Source organism: Podarcis liolepis, assembly GCF_965112155.1.
Source record: "Podarcis liolepis genome assembly, chromosome: W".
Taxonomy (NCBI): Eukaryota; Metazoa; Chordata; class Lepidosauria; order Squamata; family Lacertidae; genus Podarcis; species Podarcis liolepis.
The window spans coordinates 10,778,947-10,798,294 of NC_139568.1; the positions used below are offsets into that span (position 1 = coordinate 10,778,947).

Sequence of the window (19,348 nt, forward strand, 5' to 3'; positions counted from 1 at the left end):
ACAGTTATTAATAAATTTATTACCTGCAGGTCCAGGGCTTCCAGGTGACACCTATACATGGGGAACTGTCTGAATTTCCAGGGAAAGGGAATATGTGACTTACAGCTCTTTCTCCACATAACTCTGCATCCAGCTGTGGGGGACGCCCCTGCTCAGGTGCTCCTGCCCTCTCCCCCACACCCACTGTGGTCAGTGGAAGAATGGGAGCTCCCCTGTTGAATGGGTCTCTGTAGACAGGTGCCATGTGCAGAGTGAATGACCCTCATTCATGAAAAAAGTGAAACTCTTCAGGCACCAGGCGGCACAACATCATGTCAGCCACCTCATACTTGCATTATCCTCAAGGGCCATTCTTGTGTGTGTTGGGAGCTGCTCAGGGTGGTGGATGCTAGACTTTCCCAGAGAGTTGAAGGCATCATGATGCATCATTGGCTATGGTGTGTTTTCATATTGCACCAAAAGCCCAAACAAGCCTGGAGGATGCAGACTAGCTGCCAAATCGTTTTTAATTATTTTCTAAATTTTACCAACTCAACCACAAATTAAAGCTAATTTAATACAATTTTTCCAAAGATTGGTTTCCCGCACACCATCGTCAATGTGTCCATAATTTCCTCTTGTTGCTGCATTATTTTCCCAGTTATTTCTAACTCACATTCCATTCCTTGCAATTAACCTTCTTGTAAGAATAACGGAGACGACAGGAGGTTGAATGCAGGTGAGCTGTGCAGGAGCAAGCTGACAAGCATGCTCCAAACAAGCTGCCGGCTAGCTCTGTAGAGGCTCCTTTTATTAGCAGAAGTCAACAATTGGAAACAGTAGTGAAACCACCCTGAACTTAACGTTTTTCCATCTAAGCACATTTCCAGCGTTTGCAAATACACGTGTCAGCAGGTGTTTCCCTCAGATGTTCCCCATCTTGATTACGTCTGCGTTCCCGGTCATGCTCCAGCCAAGTGTTATGTCTAACAAACAAATTGTGAAAAGACAAAAGGTCGGGAAAACCCCTGTTTTCTAGCCAAGAAAGCAAAAGGTCAGGGAAAGCTGGCACAACGCTCTTTGACATACTGTTGCACGTCTGGTGTGAGGTTTGCTTTCGCAAAGTGGAGCGTTACCTCCACACTTCTATTACAATTTTTTAAAAAACTTATTATCCTTAACCATCAGCTATCCACTTGCCAATTATTGCACATACAATATTTTAACATTTCCAGTATCTACAAGTGAGGTTACTAAACAAATTATCAATCCACAATAAATCAATAAGTATTATTTATAAAATTAAATTCCTTTCCTTCTGCATGTATGAAAATATAGGAATTCTTATTGCCCCACATTTGAACTATAAATTGAGCCCAAAGTTAATTTTTGACAATTTAAGATGCCTTTCAGGAAAATAAAATGTCCTCCTCGGTCTTTTAAAATGTCTTCTTTGAAATGTAATATGTGGAGAGATCCAAATATTGAATTTCCAGCAGCAGAGTGCAATGTCACCTTAGATTGATTCATTAATGGCTTTGATTCTAATTGTTTTTTCATTGGGTTTCTTGTAGGAAAATACACTCTGAAGGTTTTTGTTTCAATTCATTCCAAACCCTTCTCCTTTTAATCTGATTTCCCAGGCCGTACACATTCCATGAGCAGATTTTATTGCTCATGTTAACATTTGAGTATAATGCTTTTTATATTGGGCATTTATCCACATGCAAAGTTTTTTATAACTACTGTGCATACAAAGATTACTTAGGCCTTGCACCTGGTACTCCAACGCATTATAACTTTTATCAGGTTTAAGTTTTTATTCTTTTAAAAAGTTATTATCTCTTCCAAGTTTGTTTAGTCTCCTGAGTTCAAGTTGTTTAGGGCTTTGTGGATTAGCACAAGAACCTTGAACTTGGCATGGTAAGAAATTGAGGAAGAGCTGTAGCTCAGCAGTAGAGCCTTGTATGCAAAAGGTCCCAGGTTCAATTCCTGGAATCTCCAGGTAGGGTCAGGAATGTTCCCTGCCTGAAACCATGGAGAGTCACTGCCAGTCAGTGTGGACCATACTGAGCTAGATGGACCAAGTATAACGCAGTTCCCTATGTCCATAGTTAAGCCAGCCTTTAATTCAGAACCACAAAGACTGGAATCTTAGTTCATTTTTAGGGGAAGGGCACAGCACAGTGCCCCATAGTGGTACAACACACACTTTGCATGCAGGAGGTCCCATGTTTAATCCCTGGTCTCTCCAGGTAGGGTTGTGTGATATCACTGCCTTAAACCACGGAGAACCACTGTCTGTCAGGGTTGACAGTACTGAGCTAGATGGACTAATGGTCTGACTCGATATGAAGAAGCTTTCTATATTACCTTTTAATTCATCTCTTTACTTTTAGGGGAAAGACCATAGTTCAGTGGTTGAACAACTGCTTTACATGAAAAAGGTCCCAGGTGCCATCCTTGGCATCTCCAGGGAGAGATGGGAAACACTGCCATCTGAAACCCTGGAGAGCTGTTGCCAGTTAGCAACACTGAGCTAGATGGAATAATGGTCTGACTTGGTGTAAGGCAGCTTCCTCCTACATTCCCAAATTGGTAACTGGTAGCGATTGAGGCAGTAATAAGACTGGAAGAGAGTAACCCATGAGGGGACTTAATCTGAAGCCTCATTTTATAAGTGCACAACTGGGTAAACAGGTGCATGTGCAATTAACCGCTCCCTTCACAGTACACTTGTGCACCCCAGCACACCATTCCTCTCAGTTAATTCCTCAAATAGGTCTTTGGTGATTAGAGAAAGAATAATAAAAGAATAGAGTTGTAGAGTTGGAAAAGACCCTGAGGTGTTGGGTGATAATGCCGAGGCCTGGTGCCTCCCCCCAACGCAGCATCGCCCGGGATTCTTCACTCCAGTCTCCCGTCACGCTGTTGTGGCCCATATCCAGGGACATGAGCACACGATGAGCAGAGTTCAAAACACAAGCTCAGCCTTGAGGAGTAACATCTAAGCCAAATTATTACAAATTAAATCAAACGTAACAGAACAAAGAAAACATGGTTCCTCTCTCTGTCTTCTTCGGAGAGAGAGCTGCAAAAGCTATACAGAGCGGAAACAGGGTATCTCCCTTTTTGCCCACAAGACTCCAATAATCAGTGCTGGAATGTAAACAGACACGTGACATGGAACAATCCCACACACACATCTGCAGCTCAGGAGGAATGGAATTCTGAACATCCTCCCCCATTTCATGTAACCCACTGCTGCAGTATTTCAGCCTAACTGCAACCGCTGTACATAAACCTGAAGTTGTTCCCTGTCAAAACTTTTGACAACAAATCTGCTATCGGACAGATGGTCTCACATTTCACTCTAGATTACTTTGGTATACAGAGGAGTTCATGGTTGACTCAATGACTACAAGGTTCCCAGGTTCTGTGGCTGCAAACCAAGCCCAATTCATCGCCCCTTCACCAGCGTGCTTGACAGTTGGTATGAAGTGTTTGTGCTGATAAACTGTGTTTGGTTTTTGCTGAACATAGCAATGTGCATTATGGCCAAACACCTCCACTTTGGTCCCGTCTGTCCAAAGGACATTGTTCCAGAAGTCCTGTGGCTTGTTCAGATGCAACTTTGCAAACCAAAACCGTGCTGCTATGTTCTTTTTAGAAAGAAGAGGCTCTCTCCTGGCAACCCTTCCAAACAAACCATACTGGTTCTGTCTTCTTCTAATTGTACTGTTCTGAACTTTGACATTTAACATGCTAATTGAGGCCTGTAGAGCCTGAGATGTAACTCTTTTGTTTCTTGAATTTTATCTAAGCATTGCACAGTCTGACATTGGGGTGAATTTGCCGGGACATCCGCTCATGGAAAGATTGGCAACTGTCTTGATTGTTTTTGTTAGGTGTGCGTGCAGGAGCCAGGCCCTGTGACCAATAGGACTTTGTAGGACTGGGGCCTTCCTAAGTTTCTTCTGAAGAGGCAAGGCGCGGCCTCACAGGTGAGGCTGATTGGTAACTCATAGCACCTGGTGGCAAGAGCTGGGAAGGCATATAAGGTCAGCATTTCCCTTCGGCTCTCTGCCGCAGCAGCACGCTTCATTCCTTGCTGCGTTTGGCTTCTTGCTTCCTGACCCTTGGACCCTTGGCTTCTTGACTCCCGGCTCTCTGACACTCGGACTCTTGGCTTTCTGACTCCTGGCTTCTGGATATATGAATAATTATATGAATATATGAATAATTAACATTCTTACATATCTAAATACAAATAAGGCAGACTCTACCCATTATATCTATATACACACTGAAATTAACTTTAAGTATTCCCAATCAAAAAATTATTATTTGAAAATATTCAAAAAAGGAAGTAGAGAAAAAAAGGAGAAAGGTGTAAAGTAGTTCTATCAACAGTAAAAAGGATTCAGAAAGGGTAGGCTCAAATATATACCAATAGCCAACAATTAATAATATAATATTAGCACTAACGGTAAGAAAAGAAAAAGAAAACTACTTAATACACTCAACAATAAAACAGAAATAAATAACGAAAAAAGGGGGGAAAGCAAATGCACGACTTCCGCTCTGTAGGAGACGCAAACATTCACCCCTTTGAGCTCCTAGGTTCACATATATATATAATAGGAGCTTTTAACTTGGCACATAAGGAGCCCTTTATATACATAAGAAAACAACATATATTACTTAGTTTGATACTTATTAAATGGCAAATCAATATCTCCACGGACGTTCAGCTTTTATAGTAATATTTATTGTACCACCGCCATTATTAAATTGCTAATTTATCTGGGGTTTCATAGCTCTATACTAAGGAAGCTTTGTTCAGAGGGTGAATCAACATGAGTCAGTGGTTCTTCAATGAGGAAAGTCAAGTTGAAAGAGAGCTTCAAAATGGTGGGTGGCTGCCCCGCCCTTTTCCAAGTCAAGTAGGAGAGGGAGGAAGGGAAAAAATAGCCCCCTTACCCTTCACCTTGGCTCTTTATCCACATTTATTGCTTGTAAATAGGATATCACATTATCATGGTTTTGAAAGCGGCACAGTTCATCATTTATCTTTAGGCAGAAATTAGCCGGGAATATTGTGAAATGCTGTATTTTTAATTCCCTTGCTAGCTTACGAGCAGGAGCAAATAGTCGTCTCTTTTCTGCCACCACTGGAGCATAATCTGGGAAAATATAAATTTTGTTTTTCCTCCATTCAAGGGCTTTAGCATTTGATTTCCCCCGGAAATTTTTAAGGATATCATCTCGCACCCTTGTGCGTGCAAATTGAATTATTGTTATATATGTTTCCCCTCTTGCTTTCTTGGTTTTCAGTGGGAAACTTTTAACACCATTTATCTCCATCCTTAAATCCAGTTGTTGTAGCTCCAGCAGTTCTGTTAAACAGTTCACAGTATATTCAATTGCCTGAATTCCTTCAGGTGGATGGTTTTTAAAACCTATAAGTTTAAGGTTGTTCCTTCTAAGTTCAGATTGCAGTTGGAGTAAGCATTTGTTGGTCTGGTTCTGAGCTGCAAATGAAACTTTCTCCAAGACATTAACACACTGTTTAATTGTATCCATGCGCAATGTTAAGACTTGTAAATCAATTCTCATTTGTGAAGTGTCTTGTTTAATCGCTGAAATTTCTGTCTTAAGCGCCCCCATGTCTTCTTTTATTTGGTTTTCCTGCTCCAGTTCCAATGCTCTGTTAGAACTGATGCATCTCACTTCATTTGTTTTGAGACCGTGTTATTATTTGACTTGGTCTTCTAGCCCTACGCAAGCCCACAGCGTCTTTTTGAAATTCGATATTCCCCAGCTGGTAAAGTGCCGATAAGCTCAGTTATAGTTGTTCTGAAATTCCCTCCACAGCTTTCCTCCAGTCCATAAATCATTAAATAGGTTTTAATCACCTTTAATTTATGCTTCTCCTTGCATTCTTGCTGCGGAGCTTCTCAGCGTGTCTGCTCACACCTCCATCTCAAAAGCGGAAGTGATGATTAATAGCAAATATTTAAAAAGCTACAATGGGACCAATAATAATATCAGATCATACTATGCTAGAAACCACATTGCAACTCTTACCAGAAGTTAGAGAAAGGCTTACTTGGAGATTAGAATCTGCCCTGTTACACAAAAGGGATGTATTTGATAAAATTAAGGCAAGAATAGAATAATTTTATATCCATAATGATCCTGCACAATATGAAGAGGCCTTACTATGGGATACACTAAAGGCTGTTCTTACAGGTGAATTTGTAAGTATAAGCATCTGTATTAAAAAGGAAAGAACCAAAATAAGAGACACTTTAATGACAGAGATCATTAAACTTGAACTGCATAAACAAATTGGGAACAAAAAAAATCACATAGCAAATTAAATACAGAAAAGAGCTGAATTACAGACACTAGCAATTGCGAAAATATCTGTCTCTGTACAATAGCTAAATCAAAAATTTAATGAATTTGGTGCTAAAAATTCTAAATTATTAGCATATTAGTTAAAACAGTGAAATCTCAAAAATAGAATCAAGTCTCTAAAAACAATGGCTCACAAATATTTCATTCTAAATTGTTCAGAAATTAATTCAAAACATTTTATAATAAACTATATACAAAGGAAAACTTGAACTTGGGTTCAATCCAACAATACATAGAAACTAGTATGTTAGAGAAAATTACAGATGAACAAAAGCAGTCCTTAGCAGCACCAGTAATGCTGGAAGATATAACTAAAGCAATCAAGAAACTTGAACCACATAAAGCATCAGACATGGGTGGTTTACCTGGAAAATTAAAAAAAAAACAAACAAAAAACAACTGAGATATTGCCCCATATGCAAAGATTGTTTTACAGTGTATTGCCTGGCAAGACAGTGCCTAAATCATGGAAAGATTCTATAATCGTTGTGATACTGAAACCAGGTAAAGATCCAGAAAATCTAGAACCATGCAGGCCTATCTCCTTAATTGGACAAGATGCAAAAGAATTAACAAGCATATTAGAAGATAGAGTGGCAAAATACTACCAAACGTAATCCACATTGCTCAAGCGAGGTTTGTAATGGACACATAGCAGATCCTATACAGAAAATACTGAATGCAGCGTACAATGAAAAAGCCTCAGGAATACCCTGTGCAATAGCCTCTCTAGATGCCCACAAGGTTTTTGACAAATTTCATTGAAAATATTCCAGCTGCTATCTTTGGAAATGACCTTATACTAATTTTTAAAAATCTGCACAGCAGTAGCAGAGCAGGAATACAGGTAAATGGACAAGACTCAGAATACTTGAGCATGCAAAGAGGCACCAAACAAGGATGCTCTTATTATTTGCAGTGTCAATGGAAGCACTGGCTAGTGTTATCAGAACTAATCAGAAAATAAAAGGAATATTAAGAAATGGACGTAGAATATTATTGAACCTCTTTGTGGATGATATTGCCCTGATGATTTTGGTTTTTTTTTAAAAAAGATATTTTATTAGAGTTTTCCAAATTATAACAAGAAAAATGAAAAAGAAAAAAGAAAATACAAAAAAGAAAAACATACAAAATAAAAACAGTTAAAAACACATTAATTTTCATAACATATCTGTCAGCATCGCCCTAGAGCCAGTGCGCCAACTGGACTCATGCACCTCAACCCCGACTGGGCTAGGCGAGCTAGGTAGCACCGCCAGAGACCTCCTTTCTCACAGGAACAGGTCACAGTGCTGTGGACTCTCAGCTTAGAGCTGAGAGCACCGGATTCACTGTCTCAATAATACAGTCGTTGCGCAGCAGAGTTTTGCAGAGTCTTGCAGAGTATAAACCACTCGGAGAGCAGCTCTGTAGAATATCTTCCTTTTATTCTGTAACTACAACTATGATACAAAACTATATACAGAGCTGAATATTCTAAGCATAAATCAATGCTACACTGAGAGTCTGCAGCTGCACTTAGCAGCAATCTTATCTCTAGAATCTCTAACACTCTCACTTTCTCCGATACACCGACTGACTGACTCTCTCTCACACACACAGATATGTTGCTGGGCAGAATAAGTAGATAGGCAGGACACGCCTCCTTCTCTCTGGAGAGTCAGCAGAGACCATCAGGAGATCATCAGGAGATTCTTGGGTATGGGAGGGGTGAAATCTCCTCAATATCTTCCATACACTTATTTTCCCAGACCTCCTCATACCTCCCTTTTTTGTATTCCAGTTCAATTTGTTAGTTCAGCAAATCCTTACCATCAAGTTTTTACCCTATTCTAATCTTTCATTACATTACCTTACTCTATTCTCCTCATTGTCCTATAAAAACCTTAACCTAAATCTTATTTTTAATAACTTCTCTTAACCATTATATTCTTTCCTAATCCCTTAAACTTTTATACCAGAGCCAAGCAGTTTCATTTCATACATCCATCTAGTATTCATCAATTATGTAGGATAATCCTAATAGCAAAAAAGAAAAAAAGAAAATCTTCATCCAACGTCCCATCCCCCAGGTCCCGGGTTTGTCAGTCCATTTATCCCATTAAACTGGCAAATTAACCTGGTGATCTTATATCCGAGGCTCTTAAATCTCTTCCACGTCCCTTCCACTGTTTTTCTTCATATTTTCTTTTCACTCGTGTGATCTCCAATTTAATAATGCTTTTGCCTCCTTCCAACCAAAAGGTCCCTTTTCCACAGTCCAAACTGAGCTCCATGTAGTACTTAAAAGCATGTTTCAAAGCCCCTCCAGACTTTGGAATCCCCATATCTCCAAGCCTCTCACAGTCCACTACCAGACTCGGAAAGTCCATATGTCCCTGCTCAGGGGGGTCAATCCAACCCCCCATTTCCAGTCCGACCCAAACTACTTCTTTCCGAGTCTGATTTTTTTGAAAGCCAGTTGCCAATTCCAAAGATTCATGTTCCTGCAGGGCCGCAACCTCCGTCTGTGGCTCCATTTCTGACTCCCAAGGTTCAGCAGAATCCTCTTCTTTCATCTGTTCTGACAAGGCACAATCTTGGTATAAATCCTGGGTAAACTCCATACTTTTTTCTACTGCCTGTCCAAGATTTCCCACAGTCTGCTTAAGATTCCCAACCAAGTCAGTCATCAAATTCATTCCCTCATGGAATTCCTCCAGTAAAGCATTTGTTTTGAGAAAAGCGCACAACAACATTTCTGAGTACATTGTCCTTCAAGGTCACCATTCAGTTCCCACAGGTTATACTGTAACGGCTGGAAAATCCCTAGTTACAGTTTCACTATCTCCCCCTAGAGGGAAAACTTCTGTTACAAATCCAGCCCCAAAGTTTCTTTTACTTTTAGATACTTTGTCAATCGTTGTTATTTTTAAGTTGCAAAAAGAAACAGTGGAATCGCAGCTTTTTTTTTTTCTTTTAACTATCTGTCAAACAGCTTCTGTCCTGGTCAATGAGCTTCAAACGTCAGTCCTGACACCCCGCTCCCTGGGTCAGGACGGTGGAAAATTACTTTATTTTAAACTTACTTCTGCAGGATACAACAGTCCAAAGAAAGCACCCCCTTCTCCTCCTGCTGCCGAAGGGGGGGTTCAGCTATTTTAGATGATGAAATCCACTCCTTTAAAATGATTTTCAAAACTCTAGTTTACTTTGTCTTTGCTTTGTTCAAATTACCAAAAAACGGAAGGTTGACTTCCTGTTAGACCTTCCCGTTTCAGTACCGCAATGTAATACATTTTTGAGTCCAATTCCTTTCTTTTCCCAGTTCCTTAAATTGTGGTTCGATTTTCCCGAGTTTAGGTACTCACGGTGGTTGTTTTTAGAATCCAAATTGTCCAAGAAGAAGGCAGCACTCTCCGGCAGCGGCTGTGCGGCTTCGCTCCACGGAAATATCGGTAGACTCTCAGCACCGCGCTACTTCCCCCTTCTTCGCTTCGGAGCCTGTTATTGGGCTCCTTTGCGGGTTGGGGGGGACGCTAAGGGTGCCCGCCGAGTCCCAAGGTCATAGGCTTCGTCCGCCTGTGATTTCTAAAGGGTCCCTGCTCCGCCGTAGCGGGAAAGACCCGTTTCGCACGGAGCTTGTCCCTCCGTTTCAGAGGGAGTCCACCATTGCCGGTGGCGCCACCCCAGAAGTCCTGATATTGCCCTGATGATTTTGGACTCAGAGACATCCTTGTCAGAGGCCACCAGGGAAATTGAATCATTTGGGGAAATAGCTGGACTATTTATCAATAAAACAAAATCAGAACTATTACGCCTGAACGTCCCCTCAGAAATGCAAGCAAAAATACAATTCCATGCTGACATGACCTTACAAGGGGCTGCTCAGGATTTTGTGGGAAGCATGGCCTCCATGTGGCTGTCCCTGAATAAGTTTGGCCCAACTCATAGTTGCGGACATTCCTTAGACCTGGTGTTCACCTCTATGGACGTGGGTGATCTGACATTAAGTAAAAGTGAAACAAAAGAAGTGCCATAGTGCAGTGTTCCCCAACCTTGGGCCTCCAGCTGTTTTTGGACTACAACTCCCATCATCCCTCGCTAGCAAGACCAGTGGTCAAGGATGGTGGTAATTGTAGTCCAAAAATAGCTGGAGGCCCAAGGTTGGGGAACACTGCCATAGTGGATCTCTCATGGATCTCTCAGCAGCCGTTGATACCATCAACCATGACATCCTTCTGGACCGTCTAGAGCAGCTGGGGACACTGCTATGCAGTGGTTCCGCTCCTTCCGCCTGGGCCGTGTCCAGAAAGTGGTGTTGGGGGATGAGTGTTCATCCCCCTAGGCTTTCACTTGTGGAATGCCTCAGGGTTCCGTCCTCTCCCCCATGCTTTTTAACATCTACATGAAGCTGCTGGGAGAGATCATCGGGGTTTGGGCTGGGTGTCCACCAGTATGTGGATGATACCCAGTTCTACCTCTCCTTCAAGTCAGAAACAGTGAGGGCAGTCAAGGTCCTGTGTAAGTGTCTGGAGGTGGTTGGAGGATGGATGGCGGCTAACAGATTGAGGTTGAATCCTGACAAGACAGAAGTATTGTTTTTGGGGGACAGGGGGCAGGCGGGTGTGGGGACTGCCTGGTCCTGAATAGGGTAACTGTGCCCCTGAAGGACCAGGTGCGCAGCCTGGGAGTCATTTTGGACTCACAGCTGTCCATGGAGGTGCAGATCAATTCTGTGTCCAGGGCAGCTGTCTATCAGACCCTACCTGCCCACAATCTGTCTCACCAGAGTGGTGCATGCTCTGGTTATCTCCCGCTAGGACTACTGCAGTTCGCTCCATGTGGGGCTACCTTTGAAGGTGACTTGGAAACTACAATTAATCCAGAATGCAGCAGCTAGAGTGGTGACTGGGAGTAGCCACCGGGACCATATAGCACTGGTCCTAAAAGATCTACATTGGCTCCCAGTGCACTCCTTGAGAGAAAGGGCTGCTTTGGGGAGAGAGAGGGAGGGAGGGAGATGGTGCTGGATATCCCAGGATCCAGCCCTTGAGGAGAGGACTGCATTTCCAACTCCCTCCCTGCTGTAAACTGATGAGCTCTCTCACCTTCAAGGGAGGGGGGGACCCTTCCTAGCTGCTGCCATCCCACCCACGTGGGAAGGTGTGTGCGCTGGCTCCTCCAAGAGAGAAAGGGCTGGTTTAGGTTTACTCGAAAGGAAGGGGTGGGTTGGATCCAGGGGAAAGGGCTTCTACAGGTTTCGTCCAGTTCTTAAGGTGGTGTTTGAAGGCTGTCAACTCCGCAGTTGAGTTTACCCAATTTCTGCTTCGAACTATGGGGGAAACCGCTGTGGTTGACATGTGCCCCTGACTCATTTGAAAAACAGCAAGAGTCCTGAGGCACTTTAAAGGTTTAACACATTTATTATGGCATGAGCTTTTTGTGAACAACAATCTGTGCATCATGTTCTGATTATATAGGACCCTGTCCTCAATGTTATTTTCTTATGTTATTACAAGTATACAAAGTATGTATTTTTTAAAATATATTAATTTAGGATGAACTTTTCAGGTTTTATGGAAGCGACTATCATTTGTTATTATTTTTCTCATAAGCTCAGCCAAATATTATATGTTTAAGTTGAAGAATGACAATGGGAGAGTGTGGTAGATCACTGCCAGTTTTTGATATTGGATGGTAGATCTCAGGCTACTTGTAGCTGGACCTGCCTGCTGTAAGCCACCCAGAGTGGCTGGGAAAATCCAGCCAGATGGGCGGGGTATTATTATTATTATTATTATTATTAGTAGTAGTAGTAGTAGTAGTAGTATTAGGCTACGAGTGATTGTCGCAGAAGAAAAGGCTTGCAGTGTAAGGCTTCATTTACAATAAATGAATCAACACTCAATGTGTTTCCTAAAAAATGGCTAGCTGCTGAAGTATTGCAATTAAAGAATTTAAAGTGAATTGGTGGCATTTTCCTTCAAAACAATAGCAAGGGCTTCATATGGCAGCTTCACCATTTCCTTCCTTTGGTGCAGGTATTGTATTTTCAGTATAAACAGGACTCCATTTTTGCACCTATACACACAAACACCACTCTTAATTGTTATCCAAGACATGGTGGGAAGGAAAAAGGCCAAGCAGGACATTCTGGGATCAAATCAGAAATCAGTATGGCTTCTGTAATTCCGAAACTCTCCCTGGAAAATAGAGACACCAGGAAGGTGTCAGGCTTTGGGGAATTCTACCCCCCCCCCCCCGTGAGGAGAACCTGAGCTTACAGGGTTAAACAGCTCAGAGTGTACGCCCTGCCTACTGTTGGGAGGGGGGAGGTTCGTCATTTCCGAGAGCCTCAAGCCTTTGTTCTCTCTCTACTTTCGCTTTTGAGGAGAGAGGACGTGTTTTCACGATGCTGTTCGTTGTGATAGATAATGGATAGTCCGCTCTAAATAAAACTGCTTTTAGCTGCTAAGATCCTGTGTGGACTTTATTTAAGCACACTGAAGAACGCACTGGAGGTTCCAGCTTTCTCTTGCCGCTGCTTAAACTCTGTGTTTGCTCAGAGCCTTTGGAATGTGGCCTTTGAAGTCCGGAGGCCTAGCAGAACTGCGCAGCCGAAGTAGGCTGGACGCCAAGGCTTATCTGAGCAATAAATCTTCCTTTCAGAGGTTATGGACGACAGTTACTGCAATTAGAGGAAGCTGCTTTGAAGCCTGAAGTGCTGTGTACTTAAAAAAGGCTGAGAAACTGAGTAGCTGCTGTTTTTGCTGCTGGAAGACAAAAGTCCTGCTTTGAGGCTTTGCCTGGGAGAAAGCAGGGAAACTGGCTGCAGAACAGAGAGGCTTAGATTTGATACAGGTGGAACAGCGGCTAGCGCCGACTCCCCTGGACATTGGAATGCCGGTTGCCAAGGGAACGACTGAGAGCGGGCTGGAACACAGCCAAAGCTCTCAGGAAGCTCAAACAGGCGTGAACAGACACAGAGATAGTCTATCAGAAAAGGAAGAGGCTGGAGCTGATCCAACAAGTCTGAAGAGTTGGTGAATGGGAGGGCTGCTAGACGGGAAGGAAAGCAAGAGATTAAAGGTGCAAAAGTTCAATATCTTCTGTAGGAACCGGAAGAAGTCTTCAGAAGGGTCATCTTGAGTGATAATGTCAGCGGCTTCGTTAGAGCCACCCAGAGCTATCTGTTTGTTTTTGCAATAAATCCTCCTTTTTAATTACGTACGTTACTGTATTATCAAGCTGGAACCTGGACTCCTGACACTAGCCTTTGAAATCCCCCCCCCTTTGAATGTTAGATAGGCACAATCTCTGTTGTATTTCCAACACCTATGGAAGAGCTCCCTCATCCCAGTGTGCATCTGTATTGGAATTGTTTTTAGATATTTTGATTGGCTTATTGCTTGCTGACCAGAGCATGATGAGAATTGCAGTCCAAAACATCTGAAGGGCATGCCAGGGTGGCAAGGACTGATCTAATCCATGTGATTGGATCTTCCTACTTCCACGCATCTTTGATAACTGCTGAAAATATAAAGTGGAAGACTGAGCAGGTTCTACCTCCCTTTTTTTCCTCCCCTCTTGCTTCCTTGCAGGTGGAGAGAATATCAAGAACATAAACCAACAGTCTGGGGCCCATGTAGAGCTCCAGAGAAACCCACCTCCCAGCACAGACCCCAGCATACGGATGTTCACCATTCGGGGTGTCCCCCAGCAGATTGAGCTTGCGAGACACCTCATAGATGAGAAAGTTGGTGTGAGTTGCTGCTCCTTCTCTTCCCTTCTGTTTGCTTCTTCCTTTTTAAAAAATAAAATAATGTTTTGCAGATTACAATACAGTATGATCACATCTTACACACAATTAACTTGTGTGATTTCAACCTTGTGTGGTTGAAAACTAACTGGTTGAAATCCTGCAAATTAATTGCACACAAGCTTGGCACAGAAAGAGCTTTTAAACTCTCTGCCTTGCTTAGAAGGTAAAGATGGTCACGCAGGGACAGATACGCCATTCCCAGAATGTAACCCTTGCACAACACACAATCATACTATACATTAAAGACCAATGATAGCAAAACATTTACATAATTTTCTTGTGTCATCATTACACCTTTGAGAGAAGAAAATGCTAAGGAGTAAACCTACAAAAAATCCAGACTGGAGTCCCTAAAATGGTTGGATGGCGCTTTGTATGCCTAATTTGGGCAACTCCTGCAGCCAAGCTGGTGCCAAATATATTGCTCTGCTTTCATTTGGACCACATCTCAAGGCAGAGAAGTGGGTTTTGTTGTCTGGGTGGCCCAGGACCTCCATACACACTGCCCAGGCTTGCACCCCAGAAGAGGTTGATTTGATGCTGCTAATGCAGCGGTTTGACTTCTCGAGACAGATGGATGCCAACAACATTTTTGCTAGGTGCACAGTCCCATTATGTGACGTGGAGCACTGTTGTTCCCACTGTACAAACAGGAAAATTGTTCTGTGGCCCAGAGCCCCATTCAACACTCACTATGTACCTTGCATAAGAATTTTGGGGTCATTTACCAGCAAAATTAGACAGGCACCTAATGTCACAGTGTTCAGATGCCTATTTGAAGGCATTTTTTATTTAAGAAGACTTTCCCCTTTGGGTGACCTGATCACTTATGGAATATTATTTGCAACTACAGTTTTATTATTTCTTTAGGATTTGTAATACAGGAATTGATTGCTTTTAGAGGTTTGTAGGAATGATTTTATTGCTTTTTTAGAAAGCAGGTTTTGTTGTGTTTATCCTATTTTATCTTGTACTCTGCTTTGAATAGCCTCTGGCCATGAATCTGTTTATAAATCTGTTAAATGAAATAAAATTATTCATATTGAGAAGCCTTCCACAGCTCCTTAACTCTTAGATGCACTCTCAATTATCTTGTAGCCTGAGTGACAGAAAGGTCAATTAATTACCTGTTTGTTCCTTCTCCAGTGTACTGGTCTGGGTGGCCCTGGGGGTTTCAGCCAGAGCCCCTTCAACCAAGCACCTGCTGCACCTCACCAAAAGTACGTAGCCATCTTGCTTGCATTCCCATCACCGTTAGATCCTCCCCACTCCCCGGCCCACCAAATATAGCTGTAGTTGTGATGGTAGCATTAAGCAGCATCCTGGGTTCATGATGCTTTTACAGAAGAACAAGTCGTCTATGCTTTCCCCTGAGAAACTTAAATAAATTCTGTAATTTTGAGGTGCCTGGATTGGGAGGGGGAGGGGCAGGCAGGGGCTGTGGCCACATGCAGCCTTGGATGGCCAATAAATATAGTTGAGACTTTCCTTCCCATCATAAAGCTCATTGGTACCTTCCAGGAAGACTCTTGGATTATTGGTTGGGCAGGGAACTTTCTTGCCATTAATTAAAATCAAGTATGGGAAACCTGTGGCCCTCATGTTGCTGAACTACAACTCTCATCATCCCTGAACACTGGCCATACTTGCTGGGGCTCACAGCAACATGGGGGGGGGCAGTAGCGAAAGATTCCCTACACCTGGTGTTTGTTTGTGTTTTTTTTAAAAAAAACCTCCACTGGAATCAGTGTTCTTTTTTAATATTGATGAGTTGGTAGTGAAACGAGTCCAGAGCTAATCTTGTGCATACTATGGTCTGTTTCAACCCTTTTTGACAAATTTTAATATGGACACATCATTGTGGATGGACCAGCTCCTTTTCCCTTAAATCACTAATGATCTTGTCCTTCACAGCGGTCCTCAGACCTTCATGACGCAGGGTTGGGGTGGCACTTACCAGACGTGGCAACAGCCTGGGCAGCAGGTTCCAAGTAAGTGTCTTGTAATCGTAGAGCTTCCAAAAATCACCCAGTTTAAGTTGATTGAGTTAAAGAGTGGGGAGACCTCTTGCCCTCTGTATGTTTTTGGGCTACATCTCCCATTGGCCATGCTGATGGGAGTCATAGTTCGGCTACATATGGAGGGCCACAGGTTCCCCACCACTGGACTCTTAAAGGAAATGTTTCTTCAAACATGCAATATCTGGAATTGTATATCATGCAGCACCTCAGTTTGCTACTGCTTAAGCACTGGTTGAACATGAGCATGTGAGAACTACTAGCAAGAATAATAGAATCTTAGAGCTGGAATGTACCCAAGGGCCATCTACTCCAATGCCCTGCAATGCAGGAATCTGGTGTGCAATGCAGGAATCTGCATCACACTGGTGGTTTTTTTTAAATGTATTGGTTTTCAAAAGTATGAGCAGTGCCGGCTTCCGGTTTGGCAGGGACATCAGGAAGAAGTGCGGAATAGCCTCTCGGACCTTGGAACCTCAAGGTTCCCTGCGGACCTTGGAACCTCAAGGGGAATACCTTGAGGGACGGAGCACCCAGCGGCGCCCAGATGTGCTCTCCTGCTTCTTGGGTTTAAATAATAATCCGAGGACAGGATAGAGCTGCGGGCGCGAAGGGGAAGCACCTCGGACCTCACGCTGTGCAGTCTCAGGCTTCTGATGAAAGTGCCAAGCTTCCATGATAAAATTGAATTCCGAAGAATGGGATATTTTTAAACACTGACAATCGGGAGGAATTCAAAGAATTTGACCAGCCAAGGGATGCAAAAAGGGAGTCCGTCCTGGCTGCGGTGTAAAGATGGCGTAGAGAACAAAGACATAAGAACAAAGGCGGAAGTGAAAGTTCCTGCTGAGTAAGTGTAAAACTGAAAGTCCTCAGAGGCACTGCACTGAGGCAAACGCCATTTCATAATGTTGAAAGAGGGAAAAGAGTTAAAAAGGGACTTTGTTTCTCTTCTTTTCTTGCGAAGACTTTGTGGCTCGGTGGGAGAAACAGTAACGTGCTGAGCTCCAGCCCAGAGACTCAGATACTTTGTATAAAACTTTATATAAAACAGAGGGGAATGCTGGCAACATTGGAAGGGACTGACAAGTGAAAGTGGGACAGAGCAGTAAAAGTTTTAAAGTGTGTTGCAGAGATCCCTAAGCCTCTCATCTCTGATTAAATGGACATAGAAGAGGTTTGAATTGAAACTATGATCATTCTCATACCCCCACTGGAATGAGAAGGGAGGAATTTAATTTGGAAAAAACGCTTTATACCCAAATATCCTTTGAGGATTAAGCCTGCGAGTGGCTAGAAAAATCACCTCCCTGGCTCCCTGATTGGATTACAACTCCACCTGGATCTATAAATTGGATTGAGCCGACAAGTGGCGGAAGACCAGAAAAGGACCTTTGAATTGAGACAGTAGTTGGGACAAGGTCTATATATTTCTGACTTGTATTACTTCTTTTTTCCTTTCCTTTTCTTTTGAGACAGTACTTGATGTGCATTTAAATGGGTGATCTTTAAAGTGTGTGGCTAAGACAAAGAAATAGAAAGCTATAGTGAAGAGAAGGGAAAACATCTGAGGACCCCTAAGGGTTATTGCCCAAATTTTTGGCTCTTTGGAGTACATGCTCCCTCTAGTGGTGAAAGTATAATATTGAGTTATATGCTTAAAAATGCCAGGGGAAAATGGGGGGGGGGGGGAAATGGAGGAACGCCAGGGGATAGAAGACAGTCGAAACAGGAAGAAATTAAGGACTTGGACATTTTATGGTTAAAAATAAAGGAATAATTTAAACAAAATGAACAACATATGGAGAAAAAATTGGCAGAAGTACAAGAAACTCTGGATAAGAAAATAGAGGGGTGGTGGGGGAGTTGTCAAATAAAATTAAAGATTTAACGGTTAGATCAAAAACAACGGAAGAGCTAGCGAAACGAACTCAGAAGGAAGTTAAGGAAAATAGGAAAGAGACAGATAGAATTAAAGAGGAAATGACAGAGGTTAGTAAAATACAAGAACAGATCTGGGACAACATGGCTCTGATGGAGATGAGGCAGAAGCAAAGAAATTTAAAATTTAGAGGGGTAGTAGAAGAAGCAAATGAAGATATAAAAGCAAAAATTATTAAAGAATTGGCAAGATGGATGGATATGAAGGAGAAAGAAATTGAATATACAATTGAGAATGTGTTTAGAATTAAAGTGAGATCGGTAAAAGCCAAAGCCAAAAAACTGCCTGGAGATTAATTTTTAATTCATTAGAGATGAGTAATGCAATTCTGAGAATGAGTTATAATAACAAATTATTAATTGATGGAAGACCAATCATCATTTTTAAAGAGATTCCTACCAGATTTTTACGAAAAAGGGACGGATACAAACAACTGGTGACTCTACTGAAGAAAAATGGAATCCAACATAGGTGGGAGTTTCCTGATGGGAGTTTTTATTAACTTCAGATGTTAATAAAAAAAGAGGGGTGGTTTTATATATAAAGGAGAGATTAGATCCTAAACTGATTTCTAAAGATGAGGAGGGAAGAGTGATTTTGGTACAAATAACGCTGCAGGGCGAGAGGTTAATTGTAGTGGGAATATACACACCTAATGGAAACAAAGCGGAATTCTTTAAGAGATTATGGGAAAGATTGATGGACTTTATGGATCAGAAGATAATTTTGATGGGGGATTGCAGTGGAGTGGTAATGCTGGAAATAGATAGAATGTCAAAGAAAAAAGATATAAAAGAGGGTAAACTTCATAAGACATTCTTTGATTTGGTTGAAAATTTTGGCTTAATAGACATTTGGAGGTTGAAACACCCAATTACAAAACAGTTCACTTTTTTCTCGGAACCCCATCAAAGCTCGAGCAGAATAGCCTATGTATGGGTATCCAAAGAATTGGCCCCAAGAGTAAGTAAAAATGTGATTATTCCACAAACCCAATCTGATCACAATTCAATATATTTGGAATTGAGAGGTAAAGAGCAATCTTCTTTCAGATGGAGGATGAATGATACATTGTTTGAGAACCCAAAAATAGTAGAGAAAGCAAAAGAGGCAATAAAGGAATATTTTGATTGGAATTTACACAAAGAGGCTGGTTTGGATATAGTGTGGGACGTG

The 19,348-nt window shown here is 42.1% G+C and overlaps 1 protein-coding gene across 8 annotated transcripts in view; it reads left to right on the top strand.

The window, feature by feature from the left end:
• LOC310697670 (far upstream element-binding protein 3-like) overlaps positions 1 to 19,348 on the top strand; it is a 395,403-nt gene that overhangs the window by 290,542 nt on the left and 85,513 nt on the right. For all 8 annotated transcript variants that reach the window (XM_083484353.1, XM_083484354.1, XM_083484355.1 and 5 more), the window contains 3 exons: positions 13,992 to 14,152; positions 15,359 to 15,432; positions 16,127 to 16,203. In XM_083484353.1, the coding sequence (XP_083340479.1) occupies positions 13,992 to 14,152; positions 15,359 to 15,432; positions 16,127 to 16,203 (312 nt within the window). The remainder of the gene's footprint in view (positions 1 to 13,991; positions 14,153 to 15,358; positions 15,433 to 16,126; positions 16,204 to 19,348) is intronic.